Source organism: Corvus kubaryi, unplaced genomic scaffold (genome assembly GCF_017639235.1).
Source record: "Corvus kubaryi isolate FWS band 111438036 unplaced genomic scaffold, C.kubaryi_AGA036_p1.0 37284, whole genome shotgun sequence".
NCBI classification, from domain to species: domain Eukaryota; kingdom Metazoa; phylum Chordata; class Aves; order Passeriformes; family Corvidae; genus Corvus; species Corvus kubaryi.
Window position 1 is genome coordinate 1,803,535 of NW_024581088.1, and position 19,058 is coordinate 1,822,592.

At 45.0% G+C, this 19,058-nt stretch overlaps 1 protein-coding gene across 2 annotated transcripts in view; it reads right to left on the bottom strand.

Annotated features, from left to right (window-relative positions):
* Window positions 1-19,058, bottom strand: part of AUTS2 (activator of transcription and developmental regulator AUTS2) — a 762,438-nt gene that overhangs the window by 408,608 nt on the left and 334,772 nt on the right. For both annotated transcript variants that reach the window (XM_042025870.1, XM_042025871.1), the window contains exons 3-4: window positions 10,207-10,308; window positions 1,876-1,911 (exon numbers count right to left, since the gene is read on the bottom strand). In XM_042025870.1, coding sequence (XP_041881804.1) covers window positions 1,876-1,911; window positions 10,207-10,308 — 138 coding nt within the window. The remainder of the gene's footprint in view (window positions 1-1,875; window positions 1,912-10,206; window positions 10,309-19,058) is intronic.

Sequence of the window (19,058 nt, forward strand, 5' to 3'; positions counted from 1 at the left end):
CACAGATCCAAATTGGAATGATTTAAGGTGCCAACACATCGGCCCTAGAAGATGTCAGGCTTCTTCTTGTTACTAAATCCCTCGCTCAGGAGAGCTGGAAACTTTCAAGCTTTCCGTTGGAGCATAGGGGATGTTGACACCTTCCAGATTTTCACTTTAGTGGACCAACCCACAGACAGTATGGTGCAGGGAACAGCAGATGGCTTCTCTTCTGTTACCTCTGCTGCCTAGAGATGAGGCTGAGCACCGCTCCCAAACCATGCATATTCAGCTCTCGCTGCAAGGAGAACAAGGCTTATTTATTCATAAATAAGCCCTCCAGCCCTCCAGCCCATATTAGATCTGTTCCATTCCAGAGCATGTCTACAGATGTCCATATGATTGGAATTTTCCCAGACAAAGGAAAGAAATTCATTCTGAACTATGGAAAGACATTCAAGGTTTAGTTTTAATTCAAAATGAACATTGAGCCATTTGATATTTTTCCCTTCATCCCCTCCCTCTTAAAAACACGTATGACACAAACCAGGGCAAGTGCTGAGAAAAGGAAACCAGCTTGTTTTTTGGTTTCACAACTTACCTTACACTGATCTGGGCTTTGATATAATTAGATCAACTACCACAAAACTTTTTCAGTTGAGGATGCTCTTTTCACACCTCACCACCAGCAGTGTGAACGTTCTGTTTGTGCAGAAGCCCAAGGTAAATCCAGCAGGACACAGCATTTCTCCATGTATTAAGCAATTTTTGTGCAAGTTTTGTGAGACCACATGTACACAGTTTAATCCCATAACTTTCTTACAGGATCACAGACCTCTATGACAAAAGACTAAACTCACCATGTGTTAATAGAAGAAAATTACTCTCTGGGAATGTGACAAGAGTGCAACCAAGTTTTTCCATCATGTAATTGAATACCATAGAGTTTACTTTTCCCCAGAGTTCAGTGAAAAGATAGAAGCAGGTTTTGATTATACTGATAACTTCAGAGCAGTGCTATGGGACAAGGCTCACTGTATTTTACCCACCTGGTTTGGGACATACACAATGCTCTGCTTCTCCTACAGTGATTATAAAGGCAGAAAAGATTTGCTTGGAGAACACAGCATAAGTTACAAGAGAAACAGGATATGAGCAATTTAAATATAAATCTTGGAAGAAAATAAGCAGTACATTGGATTGACTGGAAAACTTTTTTTTACTCCCAAACTTATCTGTGCAAGTAAAAGGTATATTGATTAATGTGGGAATGAACAGAAAGGTATGAATATAGACTGTTAAATCAATACAGATGCATGCAAATAGATCACAAACCCAAAAAAACCTGATCAATTTTCAAACCAGCTGGGGCTTGATCTGCTTCTCAGGACATAAAATGTAAATCTGGCATAAATATAACTTCTGTGTTTTCCAAGAGTGTCCATGAAGCATGGGCTTTTAAGCAACAGGTAGAAATCACTGTGCCACGTCCTCTGGGCTGTGGTACACAGGAGATGAGGCAAGACACTGTAACGGGCTCTTTAAAATCTGTGAATCAACAAGAACTGGTGCAAGGGAAAATCAAGATCCTACCATCTCACATTAGAGAGCTGCTGAGACCATGGCTCATTTTCTTTGCTCTAATTGTGTAAATTAAGTGCTGTTCAAATTTATGTAGTAATTAATACGACACCTGATTAGCTCAAGAAAACACTGACCACCATGTTGGAAATATTACTTCCAGTGCATTTGTGGAGGAAGAAATAAAAAGGACCATTAAGCTCTTGGGCAGAGTGGGGCTGGTGGGTTATCCCTGTGTCCATGCACTAAGGCACTTTTGTTTGAGGAACACTCTGCTGCTCAGAGGCACACGTGTGAAAGTGGAGATACACTTACAAAGTAGCCTGTTCCCAAGCTGGAAGGAGCTGAGCTCTGCAATAAAACACAAAGATAAAGTGGAAAGTCAGTGATGGTTTTTAACACGTTCCAATCCACACAGCTCATTACCAGCCCTTTCCAAGCTTTTCATCACCACATCACAGCACCAACGTCCTGCCCCTTGTCATCTGCTACTGAAACAAACACGCTGTTGCTTAATTTTTCTCTTTACATCTCTCAACGACTCTGAGATGGTAACGTGCTATTTACTGAATTCCAAGCTTCTGCGGTGGACGTAATTGCCAATTTATTTGACAGGCAGCTGGGTAATGAATTAATGATGGCATTTCGCCCTGCACTGAGACTAAACAGACACTCATCAACCAGCCTCCCTGACATGCTGACATTCAATGCCCTGGACTCCAGCTCCTCAGCTTCGTGGCCACAAAGGGGCAGGCGGGAGGGGGAGAAGGGGAAAAAAAGTAGACTGACTTCAAAACAAAAAGCCCGGTGGGTTTGGATGACTTTTTCAGTGTATGACCTGTTTGCCAATTTATTCCCGAAAGGCCCTGGTTAGTACACACATAGTGCTTTTCTAAAATGAGACATTTTGTAAACATAATTAGTAGTCTGAAATGTAAAGAATGCGTGGGCACAGAGAAGCTGCTTCAGTCAATGTACCATTTTCTGGAGAATGCAGTCACTACAATTTCCCATTTGGATGTCCACACTGTTTGACAAACCAAGGATTTAGAAACAACAACAACAAAAAAAAGCAAGCAGCAAATATCTACAGTGTGAAATAGATTTCAAAAATCAAACCTATAAAAATAATTAAAACTAATATTACTGCCATGGAAAATAATCAATTTGTTTAAATGCTTTAAAAAAAAAAAAAGCATCCTGAAATTCAGTTTAAGTGGGACATGATCACAACCTCTATATTCACAGGAATTAAGGAGATAAAGGGTTTTGTTTCATTAGTTTTTCATCTAAGCAATGGGGATTACACAGCAGGGTCTCTCAGAGACATGGGGGAGACCGAAACATCTCGGTGCTAATCCAGGTCAGGCTGTTCCATTAGAGGGTGAGCTTGCAGAGACCATGGACAAGGAAGCAAAAAGCAGAGGACCATTCTCTAGTGAGCACTGGGTTGTCCAGACAACCAGTGTGTAACTCCTGTAGCTCAATTCCCATTTCTGTGCCTCAGCACAGCCTCACTCTGGGTGGTGACACAGCTCGGGGACAGCCAGGAACTGCAGAGGGGCCCCAGCAGCCCGGGCACACCCCTGCGAGGACACAGAATCTGCATCTGTTCCGAGACAGGGGCCCAAAGAGCAGCTCTGCAGTGCCCAGCTCTGCCTAGCAGCAGGCAAGGGAACTCCACACAAATACAAGCAGCATTCCAAAGTCCTCCTGTCCCCACTCCTGCTGCTCCGGGGCCTCAAGTTCCCTGTGCCACCATCACCCTCAGGTGACCCGCCCTGGTCCCAGTAAGGATGTCCCTGAGCAGCAGTGGGCTCAGCCTGACCACTGTGCTTCCCTGCTGGCCCTGTGTCCATGCTGCTGGAATGACCTGGAATGCCACTGGCACAGCCAGGCCACCGCCCAGCCCGCCAGAGCCCTCCGTGGGCCTAGGCCCTGCTTTGGTGATGCCAAAAAGATTTTTGCTTTTTATACATTTTTCATATATTCGTAGCTCTGCAGACTATTATTATAAAGTTATATAGCTCCTTAACTAACTCTGGTACTTTTCCTACCCTTTTCTCTTAGATTTTAGAACAGGAAGCTCACCTTCCTGGACTCTTATTTCATCTTGCCTCTATAGTGAATCAAGGGCATTCTATTTTTTCCATATATCATAGTCATTATAAATGTGGGGCTAGAAGCTCAGGGGTGAGGGGGCTTCAGTAGGGGGAAGAACCAAAAGTGGGGATTACTTAATTAACTGTTCCTCTAACTGGATAGTTTCTGTAAAGTATGCTAAACTGTTAAACTTACAAAATTGTCGAAGTCCTGTATCACGTGTTCATTTTGCATACTTGCACCTGGAGGACTTTCATTAAACTGCTTTTTATCATCTTAATATTGTTTGGGGCTTGTGATTTTCGGTGTCACTGGGAGCCCCTGTGGCCCTGCAGCCCTGGCACAGAGAGGCATAGCACACCCTGCTCAGTATCCAACACGACACACACTGCCTTCCTCTTCACCCATCCTGCTCTCTGCTTCATGCCATGTAAATTCCTTTCATTTAAGCTGGAGACCTACCCATGAGTACAACACGTGCAATCATTATAACCATTTTTGTTTCAGCTATGTACAGATGCCAAGTGAGTCCCACTCTTTCACTCAGTTTTTTTAAACTTACTTTACTGGCTGAAAGCTCCAAAGTTTGCATTCTGCATCTGTGTGTAATTTTTGTCTGCTTTTTATTCCAAGTTTTGGAAGGATAGAGTATCAAAACAAAACAATAAAGAGGAAGAAAAAAGAATAAGCAAACAAAATAATTCCCACTGAATATTTTCATTCCTTCAAAAGCAATGCTGCAATGGCTATGGGAGGACAGTCGAAACATAGCAGTCAAATGACTTTCACTGAACAACTGTGCATTTTCAGGGAATTTGAGTTTGCTGGATGGAAATATAGCCCTTCACACATTGCATGCTGCATATGGAGAGTACAGTTTGCAAACTCTGTTTAATTGAAGTATGAAAGACTGTGTTGCACATGCATGAATGAGTACATCAGCTGTGTTGTGAACTGTGTGTTGACAGAGCACAGAGGCTGAAGCGAGGGCTATGCAAGGAGACAACTTCTCACCTTTTGGGTAACTCCCAATAGCGAAAGGATCCCACTACCCAGTGCCCAGCCTTGGTACCAACTGTACAGGCATCTTTACAAGCCCATGCTGAGTCGTGATCCTGCACTGGGTGGTTCTATAGCTCTTATATAAAGTGTGCCTATAATAGAGGTAATGGTTTCACTTTCCGAAACCCTTTGCAAAATAGGACATTAGAAATACTATTTGATATTCACACAACCACCAGCAGAAGCCTGCATCAGGTGCCCACCAGCAAAACACACTTGCTTCAAATTGACAGGGTTTTGGTTTTGTTATTTTCCCTCTGGTTTTTTTTGGTTTTTGTTTTTTTTTTCCCCCCCATCCTTTCTTAAAGAGAAGAACTTTGGCCCAGAAGCAAAAATGTAGTAACCCTCGTGTAAGCATTGGTTTATTGTGTACCAAAGAAAATTACATCCTTGAGGTCTTGGAAGGCACAGTTATACCCATTTTGCATATATATTGTGCATTACTTGGGGAGCTGGGTGGGGAGAAAGACTGTGTTGTACATATTTGTTCTGGCTATTGTTTATGCAGGTCTGACTGAATGAAGGAACAGTGGGTATCATTTCAATTTCTGATGTCAACATCAAATTACTTATTTAATTTCATGCCTGGCGAAGCATTGTATAGCTACACGCAGAATCATTTCACTTCATTTGTTATGCTGTGTTTTCTTGGCGATTGGCTTGCCTTCCAACTGACAGCTTTAATTACGACATGAATTTGATTGCACTGCCGAGGAATTAACATAATGCAACAAAGCATTTAAGCACCCAACCTTAGACACACAAACACACACATCCCCACCCTCGCAGCTACACGCACACAAAGCACAGCCACTGCTGCTGAGCAGCTCCTGGCACAGCACAAACACAGAGCTCTGCTCGTGGGATTCCACTCCACGCACAGAAAGATCACTGGCGATATTCTGGAGAGGGAGCAGCACTGAGGAGCTCAGAGCACATCACCCAAAGACTGTCCCTCAATTTGTCTTTGCCTCTGTATGGGTGGGAGGAATAGGAGACAAAAGAACTGAAAATATCCCATATTTGGGGCTGAAACCAGGAGATGCCCACAGGATTACACTGCTGGAGGGGTGTAGACATGTCTCTTCCTGAAGCAAACAGCAATGGGCCTGGTGGGCAGGGGACTTCAGAACTTCAGGACTTGATCCTCATTGTGGCCACCTCGCTGTGGCCTCCTCTCAAGCACAAGGTACACAGCACAGGAGGAGCACAGAGCTACAGAGCACTGGGAACAGGGCAGCACTCATGGAAAGTGGAGCAGCTTTGATGAGAGCACAAGAGGAGATCTTTAATGTAGAGACAAGTGGGAAGATTCCTGTCCCACTCCCTGTTCAGGAACTGGAACAACATTCCAGACAGAAAGGTGCCAACTGCAGCAAGAGGGGATGAGGTGCTGAATCCCATCCAGTGATCCCATGGGAGAGGCTTTTGCTGTTCATCCCCTCACTGAAAGCCTGCAACCAACACCAGAGGCACCAGGCAGGGCTGAGATCAGGTAGATCAGGAATTTAGGAATGTGCTCCAAAGTAATCAGGTGTTTTGATTTTTGATTAGCAAAGAGGTGGCTGCATCCCCAAATATTCGGTGCATTTACCGTCCAGGTCAGCTGTAATTCTCATGTTTTCCTCAAATAAATCTCCTGGCTGTTTTGCAAAACATGAGTAAAACGTATTCCAAAGAGGGAGGACTCAATTAAAAATAAGTACATACAGAAAGATGAGGAAAACAAGTTGACTGAGCTCCAAGCTGAGCAAAAGAGAAAGCACTGCCATCTTGTCTCCAAGCAAGATCTCAACAAAATGAATTCTACTACTGGCAAGATTTTGATGAGATTAAACTGACTACAGCACCCTATATATAAAGGAGGAGCAGCTCTCCAATTTCTCTTTTAGGCCCCTGGAGCTACCTCTGCCCATAAAGGAAAAAACAAGTTGTCATTCCTAAAAAAAAAACTATATAGGGGAGGAAGGCAGAGAGCCATGGGTTTATGAAATTCAGAGGGGGAGCTGGATCAGGGCACTGCTTGCACTGGAGCGTTCGAGCAATCATTATCCCTAATCTAGCAGAGGTCAAATTCTCTGCTAATTATGTTCTCTCACAGAGGGGTGGGTGTGTGTGCACACGTGTGCGAGATGAGGACAAAGAGAGGAGTTGATGGAAATCAGTCTCACTGCATTGCATCTGACAAGAGCAGAGGATATTCCCCTTCCTACTGTCTGATGCTATTTCAAGCCTCATTATGAGAAAAGTCTCCTGTTTAACTGGTCTTTTCATTGAATTATCTTCTTTTCATTTTTGCCCACCTCTCACAAATGCTGCAAATTACCTGCTTGGATCTCATTAGCCTGGAAAGGAGTCAGCCCTTGTAAACACACTTTGCATCACTCTGCATTATCCAAGGACTGCAGGTACATTTACAATAGGCAGAGTTGAAAGATTCCTGACAGGAGAGGGAAAGAAGCTACTGACATGTCAGTTTGCAACTGGATATTCATTATCCCCTCTGCTTCATTCTGCATCTGTCACGAAGCTCTCAGGCCCTGCACTAAGGCCTGTGAAGCTCTAACACTCCTGTTTCACCAGCCTGCTCAAACTGGGGCTGGCAAAATGGATCATCCACCTAGAGAACACACACTTCAGCCATCATCCCTATTTCCATACAGGAGCCATGCTCAGTCTTACAGTGCTGTCAGGCTACAGTAGTGGAAATTTGTTATCTTTCATGGCCAAAATTTGCTTTCTGACCTCAGGGTTAATCTGCCTGCAATGTTTTATGTTTTTGTTCTATCTTCTGTTGGATACACAACTTTTTACATATATTTTTCTGAGAAAATAGTTGTACAAACAGGAGCAAATCTTCAGAGAAAACTTACTCTGTTGTCTGTAGCTTTTTCTGGACAGTAATTGGTGGGTATCATCAGACAGCTGACTTCAAAAGATATTATTTAAAATAACCTTATTAAGCTCTTGATGCAGGTTTGGGTTCAAGATCAGGCTCCCCTGCATGTGAAAGTGGAAGCATCACTGGCTCTTTGGAAGGTCCTGTCATTTCAGCACAAGGAGTGTCTGACTTTGGGACTGGGGCCAATGGGATGGACAGCTCTGAACTGACTTTGGGACTGGGGCCAATGGGATGGACAGCCCTGAACTGACTTTGGGACTGGGGCCAATGGGATGGACAGCTCTGAACTGACTTTGGGACTGGGGCCAATGGGATGGACAGCTCTGAACTGACTTTGGGACTGGGGCCAATGGGATGGACAGCCCTGAACTGACTTTGGGACTGGGGGCAATGGGATGGACAGCTCTGAACTGACTTTGGGACTGGGGCCAATGGGATGGACAGCTCTGAACTGACTTTGGGACTGGGGCCAATGGGATGGACAGCTCTGGACTGACTTTGGGACTGGGGCCAATGGGACGGACAGTCCTGAAGTGACTTTGGGATTGGGGGCAATGGGATGGACAGCTCTGGACTGACTTTGGGAGAGGGGCAATGGGATGGACAGCTCTGGACTGACTTTGGGAGGGGGCAATGGGATGGACAGCTCTGGACTGAAGGAGCCTGGGAAAGGCCACCCAGACCCAGGCACCATGAGAGCTGTGTTGTGCATGTTTTTCAAATCTCAGCTTAACTGGTAATGCCAGAGCAGAGACAGGCTTGTATTGCAATGAATTATCAAAGCATAAAGGAACTTTCCTTATTAAGCAAAACATAAATTATGTATAACACTTTAAAATATACATCTCCACATATATTTACATAACGTTCCTTTTGAGCAACCTATGAATCCCTCTGTCCTCTCTCTGATGCACTAGGGAAGTTGTATTTGCTCTCTACTTCCTTTTAATTTGCCACAATGCTGAGACAAAGGAAAAGTATTGTAAAACATCAGAGAAAAACTGGATTTGATGGGTGGAAGGGGAACCAAGACTCTGCTCTCATTGCCAGGTCTGGCAGTGCAATGCTGTGAGCTGCTGAGAAGCCCAATAAACCTCAGAGCTCTCCACTCAGTACACTGCAAGGGAATGACAAAGCTAAATTAAAACCATGTTTGTAAGGAGCTGTGAAATTTTTTGCTGGAAGGTGCTGTGTAATTGTGAAGTTGGTTGCAGTGACTTCCCAGCTGCCACAGGGCTCAGACAAGCCAGGGTAGTGACGGTGACAGGCTGACATCCAGCTGCCATCCAATGCTACCTGTACAGAGCATTTACTTTCTACCTCCTCTGGTTTCACTCTCCTCTTCCGAAGAGATCTTACAGCCCTGAGACTGACCTCAGCTGACAGCTATGAAGGGCAAGCTCTGAAGTGTTCAGCTGAATGTAACCCATAAAGGCTGGCTCTGGGGAAGAAATGGACCTCTAAAATAATGTGACAAAGGGATGTGGAGAGAGAGTGCTACAGATTTCACACTTTCGCAGAAAAAAATAAAAAAAATCAGGCATCTGTTCCAGTGATATGCACAATTCAGCAAAAATTGCTAGCTGTGTGCCTTCAGGCTTAAATTTGCACAACGAAATGTATCCTTTACAAAGGTATTTCTTTTAATGCCTGCTCAGTTCAGTTTTATTGGATTGGCCTATAGAGGACACCATCTGGTATCTGTCATCCAAATCTACACAGACATGCTATCGATAAAATCCCCATTTCCAAAATGTGGGTTAGTTAAAAGTAGGGCCAGATTGCTGGCTGGTACAAATTGGGCTGACTGATGTAGCTATCCATGCTTTTACCAGCAAAGGATCTGACCTACAAAATCCCCAATTTAGATACTCTTTAGGGACAGGGCTTTCTTTATATTCTGTGTTGTAAAGCATGTGGCACAGAGGACACAGAGCCATGAATAAAACACTCAAGGATTGTGATGGTACACATAATAAATAGTAATCTAATTGCAGCAACAGAAAGATTTCTGTAGTCATTGCTCTGTCAGAATAACTCATGCGTGTCACTCGGTGAATGACCAGCATTCTCCCCTGGAGAAAAACACTCTCCACAGAGCTGCCATCTTAGGCCCTTCCACAGCACTTTAGGTAGAGCAATAAAGGCAGAGCTTATGCTATTGTTGGCCATGTTATATCAATTCATTATATATAAGTCAACTGAGTCTCTCTAGACACTCAAATACTTCTCATAAAGACAGTATACAGCCCAAAGAAATACATTCTTTTCCTCCACCACTTGGGGTAAAAAGAGGCCATCTCACTTCTCAACTATGCAGAACATTTTAACTTCATTAAATGGCCTTCAACTGTTTCCAAAGAACTGAGTGTTTGCACACAGAAGGACATTGTACCAAACTTTAAGAAGTTTACTGAACCTAAGGAGACGTAAGTCACCTCTTCCTCTCCTGAACCCCCAAAGGGAAGGAGATTTTAGCAACAAACCATCCCAGAAACTAAATCCTGCTACGCCTTACACCCCTCAGGGAACTACAGCAGGGCTAACCAGAGTTACTCAGCTGCAGGAGCTGAACTTACGTCGCTGAGTCTTTCCCGGGAGCTGCTCCGCTGGAAGCCCTTGGACTCCCCGCTGGCGCTTTCGCTGTCGCTGTCTCGGCAGCTGTTCTGGCCTGGCTTGAGCTGCAGCAGAGAGGAAACACAAAGAGAGCAAGAGTTGAGCCTGGTTCAGGCGAGTCCCCTTGTGCCCTGCTCTCCTTTAACCCCTCCCAGGCCCCAGTGGCCAGGGCTCTGCCGCACTGCCACCTGCACCATGCGCCAGGGCACAGCCCCAGGGACGCCACCAACATGGGTGTGAGCTCCTGCAGGCAGGAGGAGGCAACACTCGTGTCCCAAGGCAATCCCAGTTTGAGACCTTCATTTGGGAAACTTTTAGACTTCTCAAGGTGTTTCTGCCATGGATGAAGTTAGAGTTTCCCTCACATTGCAGCACTCACAGCGTCGGTTCCTCTCTCATTACAGCATAAGAGCATTGAGGATCTGAGACCAGCAGGAGACTCCCCAGGGAAGGAAGAGGTCATGACTCCAGAGAAGCCTTTGTTTTGCTGGACTAGCCCCTAACCACATTGCCTGGTACTATAAACAATTCTCAACTAACCAAGCCTCAATGTTCATAAAACAACAGGATCTACCTAAGAGGTATCAAATTGCTTTTGCCTTTCAAACCAGCTTTAATGAACTTTACTGGCATTGTAATAAATAAAAAGTACCAGAAACCCCACAAACTATATTTTCATTACAATTGAGAACACATCTGCTTTCTCTTACACTGTGGACTGTTCAGGTCACCACATTACACAGCAGTGCACTGAGAAAAACATTCACCACAGACTTCCATTGCATGTGTCCATGAGCACATACACACCTGGACAGCAAGAGGAAGTTATGATCCACATCTACTGCAACACTGAAAATGCATATCTTTGTTTTAAAGTATCCTTCCCTATATTTTGCTTGAATGTATTAAAATTGTCATTTAGCCTTGCTGATGCTTTGTTTGAACTAACTTCCTGTAAACACTGGTTACTCTGGAGGTTAATACTGGCAAGAACTCCCTTTCAGAAATTTAGACTTAAAATCACACACATAAATACTGGAAGCAGAGGTAAATGCACAGAAAATACTTTGTGAGGTACCTAATGAAATATTTTATGAGAGCTACCACATTTATCAATATTCACATAACAAACACCAAACAACTCCTCCTAACTTGCTCTAATTGTTAATATGATGATGGTAAGTTCCATTCAGACTGTACTGGAGTAGATATTCATTCATCTCCATGCCAGGACTGGAGACCAAAGGTTCCTCCTCCCACACTCTCCATCACCTTTTTTACCCTCTCTCTCATTTATTTCCAGTTCTCCCAGAAACAAGCACACACAAAATTTCACACAAATGCTCTTTTCCAGGTGCACACAAACAAATCCTACACTTCTGCTGATGTTTCCCCACCTGTACACTCTGCTCCCTCCCAGGGTCACTGAAGGAGCACACAGAGCATCCTCTCCCTCAGGTTATCACCACTTTTCCCTACCACTGCCAGAGCAAACTGCATCTGCAAGTTTGGTATTTGTGTGCCACTTCCCCTTCATCCCTCACTCCACTCACAAGTAAAAGGCAGCTTTGGGTGCTCTATCAGTCAAATCAAAGAAAGGACATAAAGTACATGAAACTAAAGGTTCCAACTCACAACTGAGTTGCAATGCACGAGCACAACTGCAAAAAATGGCACAGGAGTACTCTCAGCTCAAAGAAAATGCAGCAAAAGGACCAGAGCTATTTGTCAGACACTTACAATTCAATAAATAAACTAAATATTCCACAGCTCAGCCAGAACATTTCCAGTAAAATGATTTTTATTTCCAATGGAACGGTTTATCGGTCACATCTAAGAGATCTTGGGAGCAGTTTCTGGAGGCAGAGGGGAGGATAACGAATTCAAGAAGTCTTACACTTCATATATAACTCACTGATCTTATCTAGGACCTCCATGTCCTGTAATTTTATGGTCCCAAGTTTAAAATTTAACCACCCAAAGGAAAATGGATCAAGTTTCCCTGACTTGGTCTTTTGTCAACATCCGCCCAGTGATGGAAAAACTCTTATTGCAAGTGGGGCATTAGGAATTTTTTTCCCAGTCTCATATTTTATTTCTAGAACCTCAGTTTGTACACGGTCTTCTCACATTAGTTATTTGCTAACTAATCATAACAGCCTAGTTTTATACTTCTTCTACATCACAAATTCCAGCTATTTACAGACAAGAGAAGACAAACCCAGCAGGTGTCATTTTTCTAGACACAATTTACAAGGAGTAAGAGAATATGGCCAAGATATCGGAGCCTGAAACTCTGTAGAAAAAAAGTGAACTGCATGGACTAGACAGCAAACTCAGAAATAAGTCCAAGTTAAGATTTATAAGCTCTCCTTATTTTCCTTTCTTTTTTTCCAAGCTGAGTTTCTCCACGTGCCAAACTGTTGAGGGTTTACATTTTATTCCAGAACCCATCAATCTGTGTTAAATTAAAAAAGTAAAGCATGGAAATGGGCCCATTGTCTTCCCTTAAGAACCTAAAGTTACACTCAAACGCACATGAGAACACTTAATGTGGACAGGCAATGGGTCATTTCAAGCTATTTGCACAGACTCAACTGCTTAAAACAACGCTGAAATAACAGAGTGCTGCTAAAAAGGTCCACAGATAAAAGACTGGATCTTTAGTTACACTGTGTGCATCTGCTGCATCACTTGGGGGCACACAGGAACCCTAAAAAAAATTTCCTCTCGAAAACGTAGCTTTCCTTGGAAAAAAGGTGAAGTGCAACGTTGACAACTCTTGTTTCTCTGTCGTTCCTGGCAGGGTACCCCATGCACACAGCAACACCAGCATGAAAATCACATGATGCTCAAGGCACCCAAGGCCATGGGACCCAAGGGAACGGCTGGAGCTGGGTCAGGGAGGGTCAGGCTGGAGATCAGGGAAAGGTTCTTCCCCCAGAGGGTGCTGGGCACTGCCCAGGCTCCCCAGGGAATGGGCACGGCCCCGAGGCTGCCAGAGCTCCAGGAGCGTTGGGACAGCGCTGCCAGGGATGCCCAGGGTGGGGTTGTTGGGGTGTCTGGGCAGGGCCAGGGGCTGGGCTGGGTGATCCCTGGGGGTGCCTTCCAGCTCAGGATATTCCAGGATTCTACAAAGATCTCATTGAGGAACTTCCCACATGAACACAGCATCAATCTTCTAATTTGCACCAAGCAAGGAGTGAAAAAGGGTTTACAAAAGGTGTGTTTGACTCCATGCTTTCACTGTACAGTGGGAATGGATTTATCCATGAAGGGATCCATCTAAAGGGTCTCACAAAGAGGAAATACAGACATTTTCTAAACTGAAAGCACGAAACCCTAAAAACTCAGAGTGCCTCCAACTCACAAGGAATGTGCACAGTCTTGCGGACTCCCCTAGAAACAGATGGGGTACATGCAAAAAAAAAGGGGCAATCAGCACCTCAAGACCACTTGCCCAGGTTGAACAACACAGAACTCAACCCTGGGGCACACCCACGGCTCCAAAACGTTTCTAGGAGTTTTTGGTCATTCTAAGCATTGCATTTTTTGAAATCTTTCATTGTACTACACAACCTATTAGTTTGTAATGCTTTTGAATCTGTTGGAGGACACCAGAAGTCAAGCAGAACTGGCTGAAGTCATAATTACATTTCTATTAAAAGAAAAGGCCAAAAAGCAGATCTGGAAGGGTGGTTGCTGGCTGATGGCTGGGCTGGGGCTCACTAGAGGGTTTTATTTCTGATTCTTCACCATGCCTGCCCCAAAGAGTGAGAGGAGTAGGTCTTCCCTGCTCTCCAAACCTGGACTGCTTGGAGGATTTTTCTATCAGGGCAGTTTCCCAGTGGGTGATGCTGGATTCCACTGCACCACAGCCAGGGACACAGGGGTGGAGCTGAGTTGGGGGGGCAGAGGGTGGCATTGCAATTTTTGTTGTCTTTTTCACTACACAAATCTATTTTAATGGACAATAAATTAAATTTCTTTTCCCCAAGTGGAGATTGTTTTGCCCATGACAATAATGGGAGACTTCCTTGCCTTTACCTCACAAGCTTCTTCTTCCCTCCCCTGCCCTGCTGAGGAGGGGACTGTGTGAGGGGCTGGGGGGAGTTTGGCCTCAGTCATGACGTGGTTTAGAGCACTTGCTGCTCATGGACTGAGTCACAGAACTTCAGTCACAGCACTGCTGCCCTGCAGAGTAATGAGGAATAGAGGCAAAGCTGGAGCTGGCATGAGGGACCCAGACAGCATGAGGGACACAGAGAGAGGAAGCACAAGATATGGAACACCAAGAGTGACCATTTGATGAAGAAAGACAGACTAGCTCAGGCCTGAAGGTCACACAGAAACCATCCAGAAATTATGAATAAACCAAAATAGATGCAGAAACATCAACATAAAACTGCTGTCATAGCAAGTGCTAACAGGAACTCTTCTTCCAGCACATGGAGAGATTTTCAGGTGACTTGGAATCTAACAGAACTATTTTTGCAGCAGGGAAACACTCAGCCCTACTTTGTGACAGTGAAAGTGCAAACTGAATATTCATCTGTGTCCGAGGAAAGCAGCTCTCTGCTATGCTCCTTCTGCCATTCAGCCTTAAAGGGAAAGTAGAGCTAAACTCTCAGGCTTAGGAGCAGGACAGATGCACAGAACAGTGCCATAGTTACTGTGCTAGCCACGTGTTTCTGTGACCTGAGAGGAGGGGGACAGAGCCATAAAACACTCCCAAGGATAACCCGTGACAGCAAGGCTCTCTGCTGCCTTTTCTCTCAGAAAGGAAAAGAAGGAAGGACAGAGAGAGTTGATCATGTTAAGAGGTGTAAGGGAGGCTGGAAGGGCAGCTGAGCCCCAGACTCCAGGGATCATCATCCTCTCGGGACCACAATGGGCTGTGCTGGATCCCTAAGCTACTTTAGATAATTCTATACTAGCAGTGCCTGGTTAGCACATAACAAAAAGCAAAATAAATAAACCCACTGAGAATTTGGCAGAAGCCTTTTTCACAGAGTTCATATATATCATGTCAAAAGCACCCTAATGTGGTTCTCCTGAGCTTTTTTTATTTTAAAATATATTTAATTTAAAAACCCCACACCATTTGCAGCACTAAATCTATAGTATCGTTTCGAGGTGCCTGAGCTTCTATGCCATATGGAATTAAAGGATTACTTCACTACATTATACTTTAAAGTTATGAATACTAACGCCTCTCCCTGCTACAGCACAGCCAGCAAGCTAAGCCTTTACCAGAGTCCTAAAGGAAGGGGACACGTGTTCCCTGAGAGATGGCAGAACCCTGCTGTGGGGAGGAGAATTCCAGGCTTTCCCTCCTGCCTGTCATCCTTTATTTATACAGCTTGTGCAGGGGCCAGGCAGTCCCAGCTCCCACCTGGCTGAGTGTATTCCCTAGCTCAGCTCAGGCTGGTGAACTGACTCCTACATGTGCCCTTAGGACACTTCCCAAGCCCCAAAATCCTGCGCAGGTACAGCCCAATCCCACCCATGACAGGAGTTTGTCCTGGGCAGGGCACCAGCACAGCCACATTTCCACCTGCTCCTTAGGGCTGCCTTCATTTGCTCTCTGGGCTTTTCCCAGCATGGAACAGGACTCGAGCCAGGCTCTGAAGATGGGAAATTTTGTCACTCCTGGCAGGCACACCCTTTTCCCCAGTGAGGCACACACGGATCCAGGCAGAAGCACAGACAAATCAGGCAACTGCTGATGAGTGCAAGCTGCTCCAAAGGCCAGGGAGCAACAGCCTGGCTGAACCCAGTGAGATAGATACCAGTTATCCCAGTACAGCCCAGGTCTGCTGGGCCATCCCCAGCCCGCAGTGTGACCTCCAGTGTGGCAGGGCTGCACACACACAGCCCCAGGCCCTGCCCTGCCCAAGCAAACACAGCCCTGACGAGTCTCCCGCCAGCCAGAAAAGAGCAACAGCAGATTTCATGCAGAACTGAGTATCAGATTGCAAAGAAAACATATTTTATCAATGATCAAGAACAAATCTGGCTGTATGAAAACAAATAAAAGGAGAACTGCATAGCAAGAAAAAAAACCAAAACAGTATAAATCAAGGGTTGTTACTTCTGATTCCCATCATGATTAACAGCTGTCATTTCAAAACTTCTGTTTATACCTCTCCTGCTACTGACAGAAGTTAGACAAATACTGCTTATACAGCACTCCCATGTCACCCACAGCATTAAAGGTGGCTCAACACAGTGGTTTGGGTCTGGAGCAAGACCTCTCCACTGCATTTCTAACAAAGCCATGCACACCCTGACTGCCTAAACAGGGGAGCAGCACAAGGAAAGCAAATCAGAGCTGAGATAATGCGGAGGAAGAATATTTACAATACACAAGTTTAGGCAGTAAATATGAAAAAAGAATTCACACCGTGTGTGGACTCTGAACATTATTAATACAAAGACATTTTTCACCTCAGGGAAGAAAATTCTTGTTACCTGAGAGATATAATAAAACATTAGGAGAGGCTCTCTGTTTACGTCTTGATATACAATCTTATGACAACCAGTGCAGATGCTCCAAGAAATTGCCAGCTTCTGAGGATCCAGGCCTCCATGCCATCATCCTGGGATCTGACATCCCAACCACAATATGAAGCTTTATTTCACTTGTATGGTAAAAGTGAGGTAAACCAACAAAGACAGTGTCTTATCTTTTGTTTCCTTCCCACCTTTAATTAGAAGAAAAAGTAATTTTTCTGTTCCAAAACTCTTTTTATGAAAAAACAAGAACAAACACATGTATATCCTTCCAATTTCCTTTTGGAAAAAAAAAAAAAATCTAAATTGAACAAATAACTACAAACAATTTTCTAATCAGCTCGATGATACAGAACAAGGGTGTCTTTAACTCACTTATTCTACAGCACTGCTGGCCATTTCCTGCTGCCTCTGAGCTGATCCAGAGCCTGCTGCTGCACTTGCTCAATAAACTGGAGCAGAGGAACTCATCCCCTACAGCCTTAAATGGGGGAGACCTACCAAAGGAGCAGAGCTACCCCCTGTGCTCCCGGGGAGAATTTGGCTATTTAGCATTGTTATTACAGACACACCAAGTGATGGGGCTCTGCTGGCAGCAGCAGGAGCCGAAGCAGCACAGGCTAAGAATAAACAGCATCCTCGCCAAGCGGGGGTGGGGGATAAAGAAACGGGCATTTATTTCCAGATCCTCTTCTCCTTCATTATATGCTTGGGCAACCTTAGATCCACAGCACACAGAAGGTACTCTGAAGGAGGTCTGTAGCTCTATTTTATCTAAGTTTCACAGAGAATGCAGCCCATCATTTTTTCTGTGCTGTTTATACAGAAATCAAAGATAAATTTGGCATAAACTCATCACACCCCAGAATCATACATACATTATACACCACAGAAAGTGTAACAGACTCACTCTGTTCCCCAGCTCCTGTTAGGAGTGGTATGAAACAGCAAGCTGTTGGCAATTGCAGCAAATGAAGCGTATTTCAGCACACTTCAAAAGCTGAATTGCAAAAAAATATAGGCTTCTCCTGACCCTTTGCATTTTCATGGTTGCACAGTGAGAAATACGGCCTTTAAAATTACACCTTGCAAAGCTCTCCATTGTACCAATCAATCTCTGTAGCAGCCTGCACAGCCCAGGCTGGGAGCAGAGCGGGATGACGAGCCAGGCTCCGGCTGCTCGGGGACAGCCAGAGCAGCTGCAGCCAGGGTGGGACCCATCTGCCCTCCCAAGCTTTACTCAGCCTGGCTGCTGAGCTTGTTTGTGTCCCAGCCTGGATTTCCAGGGCTCTCCCTAGGCCCTGTGTAAGGGAAATTTGTCTTTGTGTAGTTAAAAACCACCTCTGAAAACCACAGATGTGTAGTGCCACAGCAGTGCCATCCTTGTCTGCACAGGTATCCATCCATCCATCTATCCGTCCATCCATCCATCCATCATCCATCATCCATCATCCATCCATCCATCCATCCATCCATCCATCATCCATGCATCCATCCATCCATCCATCCATCATCCATCATCCATGCATCCATGCATCCATCCATCCATCCATCCATCCATCCATCCCCCTTCATCCACCCATCCATCCATCCATCCATCCACACATCATCCATCCATCCATCCATCCATCCATGCATCCATCCATCTGTCCATCCACATTCTCATCCATCCATCCATCCATCCATCATCCATCATCCATCCATCCATCCCTCCATCCCTCCATCCCTCCATCCATCCCTCCATCCCTCCATCCATCCCTCCATCCCTCCATCCATCCACCCACATCCATACCTGTACAACTTCTGGCTGGTTTTCAGCCATTTACACCACCTATGCTTCTTGCTTCTGCTTTGTCCATCCCCAGAACAGATTTTAAGGGTAATGGGGAGAGTCATGTTCCCTTGCTACAGTGCCTGTCCCCACCATTCCCCAGGAATACCCAACAAGGAGCAGTGCACACGCATTGGCTGCAACGCTTTCCACCAGCAGCTGCTTTTTGTGGTCCCATCTAGGCTTGCTCATTCAGAAAACGGAGAACCAGGCTGGCAGTTTTACCCCAACATTCTGTGCCTGTTCCAGAGCACATGGCAACGATGAGCTTCCAGATCCTTGATAGACCATTACCAGCTCTGGTTTTGGTGGTGACAGGCACAGGGAACCCAGGGACTCTGTCCCAGCCTAAGCTCTGGACCTGGGAGGAATTCTTGTTTCTATCATACAGGAAAGGTCAGGTGAGGTAGGAAAGTGAAGGCAAACACCACTTTTAACCTGAATCTCTGGAAAGGGGAGAGAACAGAA